Source organism: Gambusia affinis, linkage group LG20, assembly GCF_019740435.1.
Source record: "Gambusia affinis linkage group LG20, SWU_Gaff_1.0, whole genome shotgun sequence".
NCBI classification, from domain to species: domain Eukaryota; kingdom Metazoa; phylum Chordata; class Actinopteri; order Cyprinodontiformes; family Poeciliidae; genus Gambusia; species Gambusia affinis.
Window position 1 is genome coordinate 9,970,897 of NC_057887.1, and position 15,191 is coordinate 9,986,087.

General features: G+C 38.2%; 2 protein-coding genes across 2 annotated transcripts; both read left to right on the top strand.

The window, feature by feature from the left end:
- The first annotated feature begins 3,953 nt into the window (after window positions 1-3,953).
- Window positions 3,954-6,658, top strand: hoxb6b (homeobox B6b). The gene is made up of 2 exons (XM_044102626.1): window positions 3,954-4,770; window positions 5,791-6,658. The coding sequence occupies exons 1-2, from the start codon at window positions 4,308-4,310 to the stop codon at window positions 6,051-6,053; spliced, it is 726 nt and encodes a 241-aa protein (XP_043958561.1). The 5' UTR covers window positions 3,954-4,307; the 3' UTR covers window positions 6,054-6,658.
- A 433-nt stretch (window positions 6,659-7,091) lies between these two features.
- hoxb5b (homeobox B5b) lies at window positions 7,092-9,532 on the top strand. The gene is made up of 2 exons (XM_044102625.1): window positions 7,092-7,919; window positions 8,433-9,532. The coding sequence occupies exons 1-2, from the start codon at window positions 7,262-7,264 to the stop codon at window positions 8,678-8,680; spliced, it is 906 nt and encodes a 301-aa protein (XP_043958560.1). The 5' UTR covers window positions 7,092-7,261; the 3' UTR covers window positions 8,681-9,532.
- The last annotated feature ends 5,659 nt before the right edge of the window (window positions 9,533-15,191 follow it).

A 15,191-nucleotide genomic window follows, 5' to 3' on the forward strand; every position in this document is an offset into this window, starting at 1 on the left:
GCTTGCCACTCGAGACGATATAAAAATGCTTGAAAATTACCACTGAAACCGTTGTAACAGACTAATTCATGAATTTGTTTATACATTTGAATGATCTAATTGTAAGAAAATACATGGAACTGTTTTCCAAACAGATAATTATGAGAATGATTATATTTAATATGAATATTTAAATTGTATTTTTGTTGTTGTTGCAACATTTGAATGTATTATTTTCTTCTTCACGTTGTTTTTAAAGGCCATACAGTTTACAAATAAAAAACACAGAGATTAATAATAATAATAATAATAATAATAATAATAATAATAATAATAATAATAATAATAATAATAATAATAGAATAACAACAAAGTAAAAACAAAAAGATTTAGATGGTTCGATAAAAATGGTCAAAAATAATCCAAAACTCCGCAATTTATAAAAACAATAAAACCCAAAAAGTGATCAGAAATAATTTCATAGAACTCTCTAAATGTCTGGAGCAAAACAAACTTCTGATAAAATTGGTAGAGAGGGAAAAAAATGTGCATTTTAAACATCTCTATATTCTGTTTGGTTGATTTGCAGCAGAGATGTTTGCAGGCCTCGCTGCCTGTTTTATCATAACTATGAATTTATTATTAAGCTGAACTAACCCCGCGCAGCGTGGGCCTCTGGGAGAAAACTTGGCTACTTCTATCAATTCATCTTCACTCGTTATTTTTTTGGGGAGGGAGTTCTCAAAACAGATTTAATGCACATTCGGAATGCCTTTAATGCTTCCATTTTTCCCTTTTTTAACTTCCTTGTTTCTGTAAATAAATAGATACTTAGTCCTGGGAGTTTTTAATTACTAGAGGCACTCAAGGAATTTATGGTTTTATTGCGTCTATAAACGTCGGAAATCCTCTTTTAGTGCTGAAAAACACCAGCAGGCCAGCGGAAAAGATGCGCTCTGACTAGAGCAAAACGGAAATGAGACCTGAAAAGAACAATAAGAAAAAGGACTTTTTTCCCCCCTTTTTAAAAAAAGAGAGATTTCTTTCAGACTTTGTACCATAAACGAGTCAGTAGTGATATTTTTATTTTTACATTTTTGGGAAAATACTTGTTTACATTTTCTCTGCAGAACGTAATTGAGTTGAAAATTTCTTCAGCTTTTGACCAAACCATTAATTCTGTATTTGTGATTTTATATATATATATATATATATAGTTTTTTTATTATGTAGCTTAAACACAAATATCTTGAAATCGTAAACTAAACAACAAATAGTTTTAATAAACAGTACAACTATATATATATATATATATATATATATATATATATATATATATATATATATATATATATATATATATATATATATATTGTGTTGAGACGCATTTGTTGGAGGACAGACTCCAAAGCAGAGCTCTAAGAAGGTAAACAAACCTTTCACACAGCAGCAGAGGACTCAAACGCGCATCCTGTACACCTTATAACATCTCCACTTTTCTTTCTAATACAACTTTAAAGCCAAACATCCCTGCTTTGTAACAAACCAACAAAAAAAAGAACAAACATGGCGAAGGGAAACCTCGTCCAAAAGCACAAAAAACCTCTGCGGTTTATGAAAATTTACAACTTTCCCGTGGAAGTTTACGACTCGTCCGGCTCTGGGATTGGTTCGTGGCGGTCATGTGGCCAGCAGGAATGGGAACTTATTCCCCATGAGGTTATAATGCAGCTGCTGTTTTTTGCACCGCTCACTCACCTATAACAGTTTGTTTCACAGTCCCAACCCTTTTTTTTCCCTTTTTTTAAATGTTTGTTTTCCCCGAGTCTCCCGTGAGCTGAAACACGCGTGTAGGTGAAGCTGTTATTGTTGTTCGCTGTGATTTTTTTTTTTTTTTTTTTTTTTTTTTTTGGAGGGATGATGGCGCTTCTTGCTCGACTCACAGTGCGCCATGTTCATCTAGCTACACCTCTGTGGCTTTTGGAAATGAGGGATCAGCACACTTCTGGATGGAGGGATTACTTTCAAGTTGTCACTTAGGCAAAGTGGAGATTTTTTTCTTTTTTTTTTTCGTGTGTGTGGGGGAAGCGAGAGGAGCTCCAGCGGAGTGGCAGCCACGCTGGTGATGATGGATTATCAACAAAGGTAAGGGCACCCTGCTTCTGATTTGCGCTGTCGCTGCTGCTGCTGCTGCTGCGGCTGAGCTGTCACTGCAGGCCTGGTGTTTACATGACTGGGAAAGGGGAAAAGCTCCCCTTTAAGAAAGGGTAATTGTTCAGCGAGCGTGTTTTCTCTTTCTGTTTGTGCTCTTATCACGCAGCTGCTTACTTTGATTAACCCCTGAGGTGCTGCAGCGCCTCCAACCGCCTTCATCTATCTGCTGAAATGAGGGGGAATTGCAGCAAAGGTTTTGCTTTTTGAGGCCCTTTTCGGAGTCTGATGGAGTGAAATTTGTGGCTGTAGGCCACAGGCTTGACTTTGATGATGATGATGAAGGTAAAGATGAGGGTCATGAAGGCCCCGCGCCACCACTGGGACATGTTCTTATTTGAGATGAACCTAATTTGCCCACAACTTGTTCTGTTTCTTATATCGTGTTTTGTTGTTCCCTCATTTTTTGTTTTGTTTGGTTTTGTTGTGTTTTTTTTTCTTTGTTTATTTCAGGAAAACACGTTTGGAGCCTTTTTGGTGAATTGGCGCACCACCATTTCCTCATTGCGCTTTTGTCTTTCACAGCAGTTTAGATCCCTTTCTGGACAAAAATCAACCGACATAACTTTGTCTGCCTTATTTCTGATTTGATATTCAGCTTCACATCTTTTCCGTTTTCCTGAATGCATTTTTATTTTTTATTTGTTTCCATCTACTGTGGAGCCTCCGCTGCGCGTCGATGCGTTATTTTCACAACCAGAAATTGATTCAAAATTTGATTCAAAATAGAAAAAAAAAAAACTTTTCATGCTTTTACAAAACATTTATTAATGTTTAGGATTTTACATCCACTAAAACATGGCAAAATATATATAAATGTTCCCTTTAAAGTATGAACAATATGCTTGCAAAATGTTTAAAGGAAAAAAAAAAGTTCTATGGATGTAATGCAGTAAAATCTTATTCGATGGGTTTTCTTAAGAAAGAAGTGACGAATATATATATATATATATATATATATATATATATATATATATATATATATATATATATATATATATATATATATATATATATATATATAAGAGGAGGATTTTTGTATATAAGCGAAAATCTGAACTTGCTGCAAATGTTGCTCTAATTTTGTGATAAATATTAGATATTCGTTATTTTCCCTTTCGAAAAAACTTAAATCATTAGAATTTAACTGCGTAGATTGACTTGAGTATTCTCGTTTCTTTCTTTCTTTATTTAATTATTTACTTATTTACTCCTTTGTTCAACTTGCAAAATCCGCATGTTTTCAACTGAGAGCTAAGGATTTGACCCACAAGATTAAAACGAACGATTCAGTTCTGTTTGATCTGCTGTAATCTTGACATTTGTGCTGCCATCAGGAGAACAAACACTGATACATGTGGCGAAACGACGCACATACCTGAAACTTATCCCACCTTTTCTTTTATTAAACCCGTGGGATGGTCGTGCACGCGGTTGGTGTGTGTTAATTGTGATGGGGATGAAGGTGGTGATGATGATGGCGCTCGAGCGAGTCCTTCCTGCGTGCGGCTTCCTGCACGTCCGAGTTGCATCTGGACACATCAGCAGGGACGCGCACCTTTAGGGAAATGAAAGCGTGAGATGAGACCAGTCAGTTGCTGCTTGTTAAGACGCTGCATTGAGAATGAAGTGTTTAATCACCGTGGTTCTGATCAAAGTGGGTTAATTAATAGGGCGGAAGTGGAAATTGAGAGGGGAGAGTAAAGCGGAGATAATTGTTTTGATTTTTGCTTATACATACGCGTACTTTGGGGTCTAACAAATGGTGTGTTTCTTTTTTGTTTGTTTGTTTTTGTTAATTATGCAATTCTGTGAGTTAAAGTGTGCCTTTATGTGAGCGCGCGTAAAGACCGACTGGCTCGAGCGCTTCATTTCGATTCACCGGGGACTCCTGTGCGCAACAAGAGCCCCCCATGGGTGCAATAGTGCAAGCACAGACGGCGGTGATTGGCCAGAGGTTGATCAGATGGTACACTTCCCCTCTGTATCCGGTGGCACCTCACAGCCCCCCTTTCAGCAAAAACCAAATCTCCGATAAAGTAATGGCAAAAGCACTTGGACTATAAAAGACAACAAATCATATTCCTCCGGAGTAAATACACCCCGTTGTCCACCCAATGAGTTCCTATTTCGTTAACTCAACTTTCCCCGTGTCTCTACCGGGAGGACAGGACTCTCTCCTGGGTCAGATACCGCTCTACTCCTCGGGATACACGGACCCGTTGAGGCACTACTCCAACGCGGCCACGTATGGAGCAGCCAACATGCAGGAGAAGGTCTACCCGGCTTCCTACTATCAGCAGTCGGGCGCGGCGGCGGCGGCGGCCATCTACGGCCGCGCTGCCGCCGCCGGCGGAGCGCCGTGCGACTACAACCCCGTGGGCACGTTCTACAAAGACTCGGAGGGCTCGTGCGCCTTCTCGAGCGGCCGCGAGGAGCAGCCGCTGTTCGTCACTCAGGAGCACCAGCAGCGCAAGGCGGAGTGCGCGGAGCAAGCTGTCAGCATGAGCGGCAGCATTGACGACAAGTCCTCTACTCTCATCTACCCCTGGATGCAGAGGATGAACGCCTGCTCCGCCGGTGAGTGCGCGCGCTCCTTTTTTTTTTTTTTAAAAAAAAAAAAAAAACCTCACTTATGTTAAAAATAAAAATTAAAAAAATATATTTTTTTGCATCAACTTTGCAAAGTTTAAGCACGCATGGAAGCAGGACAGAAGACTAGATAAGGACTGTATGTGCAGATCTTCGTGCGTTATTGCAGTTTTGGCCGCAAACACCGGACTGCACGCGCGCACCCAGCAACGCACGCACTGACTGGGCCTGCACCAAGCCCGTGTCACATGGTCCTTTTCAGATTTTACGACAAAAATTCTTTAAGCACCATATTGGAATAGAATAGAATAGAATTAAAAGACGGATTATTTATAGAATGAAATCGCAGATGTTCAGCAGCAGTATTTATATAGATATATATGCATGAACGAGTAAAAACAAACCCAACTGAGCATGCATGAAATAAATGTTTTGCTGCCTGCACTAACAACAGAGAAATGCACATGACGACGAATGAGAGAGATAATTTACGTCAGGTTGATTTTCATAGTTACCCACAGTGCATTACTGTGAGAAACGTGCACTAGAAGATCTATAGGTTAAAATGTAAACAACAGAAGTCACGGATCTTCAATAGAGGAAAATAAAATGCATGAGGCAACGTGAGTTCACCCCACACTGGGTCGGTTGAACGTCATTTTACATGATTATACATGGATTTGGTTTTATTGCGTCATTTTTTTGGGGAAGAAAAAATGATATCCTACTATAAAATGTAGAGTTTTTTTTCAAAATGTCGTTTTAGTAAGATATTTGCAGTCTATAAAACGCAAATCAAGAAAGGAAACGTCACAAATATGCAAATATATTTCAGTCAAATATATGCAAAGTTTCATCATGACTATCATTTTGTTATTTTGTTGTTTTATTTCATTTAAGCTACATCTCCCTTTGTAGTTTTTAATAATTTGCTGGTGAATTTTGGTTTGGTGCTTTTATTTATTTATTTATTTATTTATTTATTTATTTATTTATTTTGGATTGCAGGCCCATTTGGGAGCAGCGGCCGCAGGGGCCGGCAGACCTACACCCGCTACCAGACCCTGGAGCTGGAGAAGGAGTTCCACTTCAACCGCTACCTGACCCGGAGGCGCCGGATAGAAATCTCCCACGCCCTGTGCCTGACGGAGAGACAGATCAAAATCTGGTTCCAGAACCGCAGGATGAAGTGGAAAAAGGAGAACAAACTCCTGAATCCCTCAAAGACAGCCGAGGAGGAGGAACAGGAGCAGGCGGAGAAGAAGAGCTAAACTACAAAGGGGACTCTGAGACAAAAAAAAAAAAAAAAAAAAAAAACGAAGAAGAAGAAACGCTTGAATGTGTGCCTGTGTGTGCGTGTGTGCGTGTGTACCCATAAAATGATGTATAAATTCTTTGTAGATATAAGAAGTGCTGCAGAAACCCCACGTTAGAGACGTGTAGAGTGACTTTGAGTATTTGCACGGTGACTCTGTCCGCATTTATCAGGTCCTCCTCTGTTTGTTTGTCCTTGTGCTCGTGTCTTTATTTTAGAGGACTATGCAACAAACCGCCAAACTGTAAATAAAACCCAGTGTTTATAGTTCTCAGTGTTGTTACCTCATCACTATCGGCCCGCTGGGCGCCACCTTTATTTAATCTCAGTGCTATTAAAGCAGGTTTTATTTTTTATTTTTCGTCCCTTGTTGTGTAGTTGCTCTGATGTGACTGTGATATAGTCTTTAGGCTTGTTGTTTACCGATGAGTTCAATTTGTACAAATGTTATTTATTGTTGTCTCACGTGTTCAATGCACATCTGGATATTGTGTGCAATATTTTCTTTAGGGGAATTGTACATATAAGAAAATAAAGGCTTTTTGATGTAAATCTGCAAAATCTGCTCTCATTCTTCCTAAAAAATATTATTATTGCCCTCGTTATCATTACCGTGGCGTCTGTGCTGCCGTTCATGCCACCCATAAGGCCCATAAAATGATATAACATCAAAGGAAAGAGTGAAATAAATTCTGGTTCGACGCACTGTAGCGCAACATGACAACAGCGGGGCTGATAAACTTTCTGTTATGTGTTACCTGAGCCTGCTGTGGCCTGTTGTTATGAGCCGGTTTACAGAGATGATGGATGGACTCCGCGCGGCCTCGCAGCGATGCCGCCACTGTCCAGCAGATGGCGCTCGCTGCCTGCGCGGCTCTCGGGGGCGCAGCGGGGAGGCACCATTGACTGGAGCCTAACGACCATTATTTCGTCATCATTTGTAACCATGGAGCATGAATTACCTCTTGAAGTCATCAGTGAGGATTTACGACTGGTCAACAAAGGCACGTGATTCCCGAGCGCTCTCCCATATTTGGCCGCATACCTGGCAAAGTACAGTAGGGCTTCATTGCTTATAATTCATGATTGCGTCCATAAATCGTGCAAGCACACAGGATTATAGCGACAAAGATCTACAAATCGAGGCTTTAAAAATCCAAGCAAATGAGCTCTTACTTTGTAAACTCGTTCTCAGGGCGCTATCCAAATGGCTCCGACTATCAGTTACTAAATTATGGGACTAACGGCGCTGTGAGCGGCTCCTTCAGAGACCCTGGCACCATGCACTCCGGGTCTTTCGGCTACAACTACAATGGCATGGACCTAACCGTGAACCGCAACAACACCGGCGGCCACTTCGGCGCCGTGCGGGAGGACGCCCGGGGATTCGCGCCGGACGCCCGCTACAGACAGACGCCCAACTGCTCGCTCTCGTCCCCGGATCCGGTGCCGCCTTCGTGCGCCACGGCCGGCCGGGATCCGCTGGAGCTCAAGAGCCCCTCTCCCCCCTCTGACCGGAGCGCGACCTCTTCATCGGGTGGCAACAGCCTCGGCAAAGCCGGGGGCGCGCACTTCGCGGAGATAGAGGACGCAGCAGCAGCAGCTGCAGCCGCCGCCGCCGCCGCCGCCGTCGCAGCCGAGACCGAGGAAGGCGCGCACAGCAGCGGCGGCGGAGGCTCCGGCGCGGCATCCAGGGCGCAGCAGCAACAGCAGCAGCAGCAGCAGCACCAGGAGCCCAACGCCACCTCCTCCACTCCCACACCAAATGAGTGCCAAACGCCACAAATATTCCCCTGGATGCGGAAACTGCACATAAGCCATGGTATATCCACACACGTCTAATATTATTGTGTTTGGAGGGGATGTCACGCTGCCGGTGTGCCATTAATCTGTCAGGCGTTGCATGAGTGAGCAGGCTGGTGGAAAACAGGGCAGCATTTGTTAGATGTTTGTGGGCTTGTTTGCTTGTTTGTTTTTGTCGGTGGAGGTTTATAAACCCACGGCTGAGAGAGGCTGCTTTGTGAAATCATGAAATCTGGATTGAATGCGCGCAAAAATATGGGGACGCGCCTTCTGCGAGGGCTGCAAATAGGAAAGGCGGTAATAACTGACAGTTTGCATGTGTGCATGCTTTCCTCCACTCTTTGCACCACCCCATGCTCCTTCATAAAAATAATTTTAAAAAAGCCAGAAAAATTAAAAATAATAAGAATAAAAACAATTAAATGAACTGGCAATATCCTCCCCCTTTAAAAAGTTATTCTACTAATTTTCTGGGTATTTTTTACTTTTTTATTTTTATTTATTATTTTTTTTGTGTGTGTGCAAAATGTAGATATGACTGGACCTGACGGGAAAAGGGCCCGAACCGCGTACACCCGCTACCAGACGCTAGAGCTGGAGAAAGAGTTTCACTTCAATAGGTACCTAACCAGACGGCGGAGGATAGAGATAGCCCACGCCCTGTGTCTTTCCGAGAGACAGATCAAAATCTGGTTTCAGAACCGCAGGATGAAGTGGAAGAAGGACAATAAGCTGAAAAGTATGAGCCTCGTGACAGGAGGCAGCGCCTTCCACAACTGAGCAACTTTTATTTTGTTTTGTTTTGTTTTTGGGAGGCAAGGGTACAACAACAACAACAAAAAAGAAACAAACAAAAAACAAAAGAAAAGTGTTAATAAAATTTCCCAAAAAAAGAGAGAGAGAGAGAAAAAAATGATGAGTACTGTAAAGCTTCTGAAAGCGCAGCACCTTCCAGCATGCCATTGTGATAGAAAAAAAGAAGAAGTATTCTGTGGTCTTAAAATGCCATTTTTAGTTTACTGTTGTTGTACTATCATAGCTTAGATGTCCTATTTGGGGTTGGGGGAGTAAAAAAAGAATAATAAGATGTAAATATCATTCTGGGAATTTGTCTCTCTTTCTGTCTCTTAAAGTTGAGCTCTTTATTGTAACTTCTTGACGGTCTAACAGGAGTAAAAATCATTGTACAGTTAAAGAAGAAGAAAAAGAAGAAGAAGAAGAAAAAAAATCCCAAACCATATGCTGCTCTTCATTGAATGTAAAGCGCTTTTAGTGATGGTTATTTGTGGCCAAAATCCATAGAAAAGTTTCATAAGCAAGCCAATGTGTAGCTCAGTAGGATACGTTGTGCGTTTATTATTATTATTATGATTATTATTATTATTATGATTATTATTATTATTCTAATTATTATTGTTTAGAATAACAAGCAATGCAAGTGTATTCAACCTGTCAATGTGATGAATTTTTAGTGCAAAGGGTTATTCTGTGGATATAGGCAGTGATGTGAGCTTTTTGAAGCTTTTTGTATTTGTACGTGAACTCATAGCGCTTGAAAAATAAACTTTCCCTCAGTTGACTTTGTGTGCAGTGAATTATCGGTTAGAATAAAAGCAAATAAGCAAAGCTGCCTGACTTTTTCTGAGTTGATTCTTTTAGCGCAGGAAGGCATCAACTTTCAGCCAAATTAACGATTAACCCATAAGGCGGTGTTACGTTTTAAACGGACTTTCCCCTCCGTTTAAAGAGAAAGAGAAGACTTTTTCAGACTTACCTCTGCTGAACTCCCTGAAGCGAGACGAGTTTTACTTATTATTTTTTCCACGGGAGAAGTCCTGATCAAATCCATCTCTCATAATAATAATGATAATAATAATAACAAAAAAAGGGACTTCTTTGGACTCAAAAGGTATATTGGCAAGGCAGAAGTTGGTAAAAAATACCTCCTTACCAAAGATTGTAAAGGCCTATATTACTTACAGACTGTGAAAAGTCACGTGAGGTCCATAAAGTTGGTTTTATGGTTTTGGGGAGTAGACAATGTACTATATAATTCACAACCTTGAATGAAAGTGACGGCTTAACTGCATGGATGGGACTGCAAAGGGTGGACTTGGGAAGAAGAGATGTCCAGTCATGTTTTTAGTCAGTTTGAACCGACGGAGAAGTGAAAAAATGTTTATTCCTTTATTTTTATTTTAGATTCAGCCCTTGGTACGGTCTAATAAAAGTAATTAAGTATTTAAAAAGTTATATTTTGGAAGATTCTGTGCACTATTTCTAATTCTAAATAAAGTTAATTTAACAACTGGACTCACTTAACAAAATTATCATCAACCAACTTACCCAAATAATTATTACAATTTATTAAGTTAATTTTGCTCACGTGTTTTGTTCTCTCTTTCTTAAAGATATGAGTAATAAGAACACGTTTGTGTCTAAGAGATTAAATTAAAGAATACGTAGCATTAATATTTTTAGATGCTATTTTTATAAGAATATACCTAATGATGATGTTATGCTGCTTTCATAAAACAAACGCCTCATTGTCCAACAGAGACCAGAAAAGCTGGTGAGTTGATACTTGCTACATTATGACTGAGTATATCAACTTTGTAAAAGTTACAAACTGTCGAAGTATTTCTAACTTAAACCTTAAAGCTTGTTTAAGTTAAGGAAATTCAACTTTCACTGACGAGTAGTTGCGTAGCTTTGAATGGCCATTTCAGTAAAGTAGTTCAATTCCCTTCAGCTTTTTAAAAAGTGTAGATCAATTGAAACATTTATAAAGATATTAAACATATTTCAGTAGATTGGCACCTTTTATCTGGCAGCTAAGCTGAAGGGCAACAATAGGCTTGGGGTTAGGAAGCTCCGCTTGCTAGCATGTATGATGTTAGCATTATCGCTGTCACTTTGAGGTAGATAAACTTTACTGGTTTTCTATTTCTTTTTATTCTAACTAGGAATGTTAGCCTCTTTTCTAACAACCACAGCTAATATGTCCTATTAATTGACGACTTTTACCTCACGGTTAAGAAGCTCAGGTTGGTAACTCGTTTGACTTTAGCATGCTAAATAGCACTGTTGCTAAAATAGTTAAAGCTGGGATATTCTTATATTCTTGCTCAAACACGGAAACCATCTCGACCACAAGTCTTATTACAGTATGTAATTTTTTGTACAAAGTTGATATATTAATTCATAATACAACTTAAATACAACTTAAATAAACTAGTCTATTGTTTGCTAACTGAAAACATTGACAAACTTAACTAAGGTTTCACTTGAAATTTAAAACCTATGTGATATTTGTTTCCAAAAGGAAGCTGTTAATATTGTTAGACTTGATTACTACTTTTACAAAGTTGATTTAAAAAAAAATCCATATTAAATGGACAAATATATACCCTTCGAAAATAATTTTTATAGTGTACCTTTTAAGGGAGAATAAAAAATGCGTTTCCTACACTCTTACTATGTGAGAAAACATAGTTGATATGTTTTTCTTACTAATCCAGATTCCTAAACAGATTTTCACACGTTGATTTCAGTCAGTGAAGATCTTCTAACTCGTGCTGCTCCGTTTTTGGTGCATCGGTAAATATTAGTGGGCAATACATTATTTTTTTTTCCAAATAAGAAAAACATACATAATAAAGTGCTTTATTTTCAACATCACAATAAAAGTTGGAGGAGAAACAAACCCCTTTAAGCACAATCGGGCTGCCATGGACCGAACTTGAGCGGGTGATTTATGCCTTTCCGCGGAGTCACTGAGCGGCCAAAGGTGAAGTCTCGGACAACTGCGAGCTGGACTTAGGCTGAAATCCCAGCCTGAACCCATCGCGCATTGTCTAGCAACCTATAATAAAATAAATTGAAGGAAGTAGGAGGCTGTATTACCCAACTAATTTCAGGTAAAAAAAAAAAAAAAAAAAGAAAAGAAAAAAGGAAGGGGGGAAAAAAAGTTAAAAGTAGTGGTGGCTATATATGAGTTCCAGACATTTTCCACATATTCATAACTATTAAGTGGCAATTTAGCCAGCGTAATGAGTATTGCATATTGATAGGGGTAATCTGTGCCCGGATCTCATGCATAATTCATTGAAGCCGGGATCATCGGCGGGTCAGGAGACGATAGACTGCAGCCACAGATGCGTCAGGAGGAAGGAAACGCGCTGCAGCCAGACTTTGCACTGTCACTACTCCGAGCCTCAAGAGTGCTGACAAAAGGCCGTTGCAGAAAAAGGGGCTAAATGTTCTATCTATGATAGTTAATAATGACATATATTTTTATTATCAGGGACAAATTTTTTTTTGTTAGTTAGAAACCTCTAAACAAAAACTTAAGAAAGAGAATTAATTGCTTGTTTTATATGCTTCAGAATAAAAACATATTAATGATTTTTATTGTTATTTTGAGAGCTCTTTTTTTAATCAACTATTGTTACTTTAACAGTTTATGTTCGTGCAAAAATGTATACCTTTTTATTGCTGGTACTCAAATACAAGAAAAGAATTTACATGTAAGTCAGATTTACGTAACAAAATAAATTTGATTCACTTTTGTTTATTTAAAAATGATGATGATAAAGTAGATGAAACAAATGTCACCTTGCGCATCTTTTTGGGGGCTGGTCGGTTTTACGTGCGCTGATGAACATCTGTCTGAGTGAGGGAGCTGCTGTAATGCAGCAGCTCTGCCAGCAGAGGGCGCCTCAGACCGACCGGGCGGATGATGGATGAGTTTGTTTCCCCTCCCTCTCAGGTCAGACTCTTATCAGCGATAGGTTACCAAGCAGAAGCAAGCCGAGTGGTTTGTTGGTTAAGTCTTTGGGTTCAGTGGTATAAATAAAGCTTCTCTGAGCCGCAAGACGCTTCTGCGGATTCGCATTTGTTTTAAAAGCGACAAACACTTGTAAGAATAAGCATAAAAAATTTATATTTATTGTCTTTTTTAAAAAAAGACAAAACAAAAAAAAAAAAACACAATACTGAGCAATAATAAAGTGCTTGTAGGAAAATGAAAGACTTATCCACTTCAAACTGGCCGTACATGGTAAAATGAATAAATAATTAAATAAAATACTGTGCGTAGTGGCGAAACGGGAAGATGAAGTGAAAGAGAATTGCAAAGAGACATGAACAAATATTTCATCGAACAAATATGTTAATATCTCAGATGGATATAATAAATATTCATAAAGGATGTTGCCTTGGGGAAGCTTTGTTTATTCACTGTCAGTCGTACCCTTTAAACTAGAATCACTGGGTTATATTATGAAATAGAACTCTAAAAGTACTTTTTTTTATTCTTTCATTTAAAATCTGAAAAGTGTGGCATGTCTTTGTATTCAGCCTGTCTGAGTCAGTAATTTATAGAACAACTGTTTACTGAAAATAGCCACAGGTTGCATGAATAGATTAAAAATTTGTGGTCCTTATCCCTTGCCAAATTGCTCCACATCAGTCGGATTAGATTAGATCATTTTTCCAGTGTTGCCACAGTTGATGTTGTAAACTTTTGTTGCTCTAAAGGAGGAATTCTGCCTGATCGCAAGAGTTTTGCCACCTTTGACAGGTTGCCATCAAGGATTGCCCACCATCTAATTCTACTATTCTAATTAACTCTGATCAGTTTTCCTGTATCTGTTGAAGGAAAGAGTTCTCACAGCATGAGGCTGCCTCTACCATGCTTCACAGTGTCTGTTCAGGGTGATGTGTGTCACTTTTCTGATTCACAAAGCATTTGGCATTTAGACCAAAGAGTCACACTAATCATCTCATCCGACCTGCTGTAGGGGAAACCGTACATGTGACTACTTAAGACTTGAATTATCTTTGCACAACTTGACTGCTTTAAACTTCTCCACAGAACAGCTGGATTTACACTGAAGATACATTATATATAGGTGAATTCTGTTTTGGACTCTGTTTACTAATCAGATGACTGCGTTGAATTTTATTTATGCGCAGGAAGTTAAAGGGGGAGAGGTAGTAAAGGCATGACTGTTAAAAAAAGAGAAATCTTTGTATAATTATCTCTCTCTTCACAATTTTGTTCTATTTTGTGTTGGTCTACCAGATAAAATCACCCAAAATACTAAAATGTTTCTGGTTGTAATGGGACAAAATGTGGAAAAGTTAAAATACTTAAGCACTGATTTGTGTCTAATAAGAAATATCAAGAATACATGTGTATACTTTTTTTTGACAATTAATGCCTCATTAATGCTTATAATGACTTCCTTTAAATAAATAAAAATATAGTTAATTGTCTGTTAATGAACAGATAAGGAGCATTAGACTATTTTGTGATGTAAAAGTAACACGAGGACCCTGAAAGCAGTAGATCATTTATTAATGCTTCAATACATTTTACAGTTGAATTATTTGTATTAACCCTTTAAACAAAGCGTAGCTACTTTACATTTTAACAGGTCACACCATGTATTACAGCGTTTTATTAATGTTTATACATTTCTAAACTCTGATTTTGTTTCTTGGTCTGTATAGATTAGTTACTTGTATTTCATTTTAAAAAAACACATCTGTCACATTAACATTTACACCTGTTTAGACTTGATTTATAACTACTTAAATAGCAAAATATGATTTGTGTATTCATTCTAACTATATGCTTTTATATTTTAAACAACATAAATGAAGTATTACTATTTTAAGCATGTCCTCATCATGTATTTTCTGATGTGATATAACATAAGTGTTATTATGTTAGACCACTTAGTAACCCTTTTTTAAACATTTCAGACTCTATGAATTATGTTTTATTGACAAATGATTAACATTTATGGATCCAATGTGATGGATAACGAGTAGTAGCTCCTTAACTAATAACATTAATAACAGGATTTTAAAATACTCCCCTGTAATACATCTATATAACAATTTCTAACCAAGTATTATTTTTTTATTTGAAAGCTTTATTGGTGAGTAAATGCCATTTTAACAACATATTAGGCCCTTTATTAAATCCTAATTAATATTAATAAGAGAGGATTGAGTGTGCTAGTCTTGTTCATATATTTGTGCTTAAGATTATTAATCTAAAATTATATATTGAAAATTATAATAAACTATAATTTTATCAGCAGACTATAAGTTGGGCCCTTTTTTGTAATACTTATTTAAAATTAATAGTGTCATATATAATCAGATCCTTTATTAACTCTTATTCAACATTTATGACCAAATTCATTTTTATTTCATAGCTTTACAGCTATTAATAAATTGATTTACCAATTTTAAACAAATATTCTAATTTTTA

Excerpts from the sequence above, each read along its gene's own strand:
- hoxb6b (XM_044102626.1), top strand. The coding sequence starts at position 4,308 with ATGAGTTCCTATTTCGTTAACTCAACTTTCCCCGTGTCTCTACCGGGA. Across the intron at positions 4,771-5,790 it reads GATGAACGCCTGCTCCGCCG|GCCCATTTGGGAGCAGCGGC; the intron begins GTGAGTGCGCGC and ends TTTGGATTGCAG.
- hoxb5b (XM_044102625.1), top strand. The coding sequence starts at position 7,262 with ATGAGCTCTTACTTTGTAAACTCGTTCTCAGGGCGCTATCCAAATGGC. Across the intron at positions 7,920-8,432 it reads GAAACTGCACATAAGCCATG|ATATGACTGGACCTGACGGG; the intron begins GTATATCCACAC and ends TGCAAAATGTAG.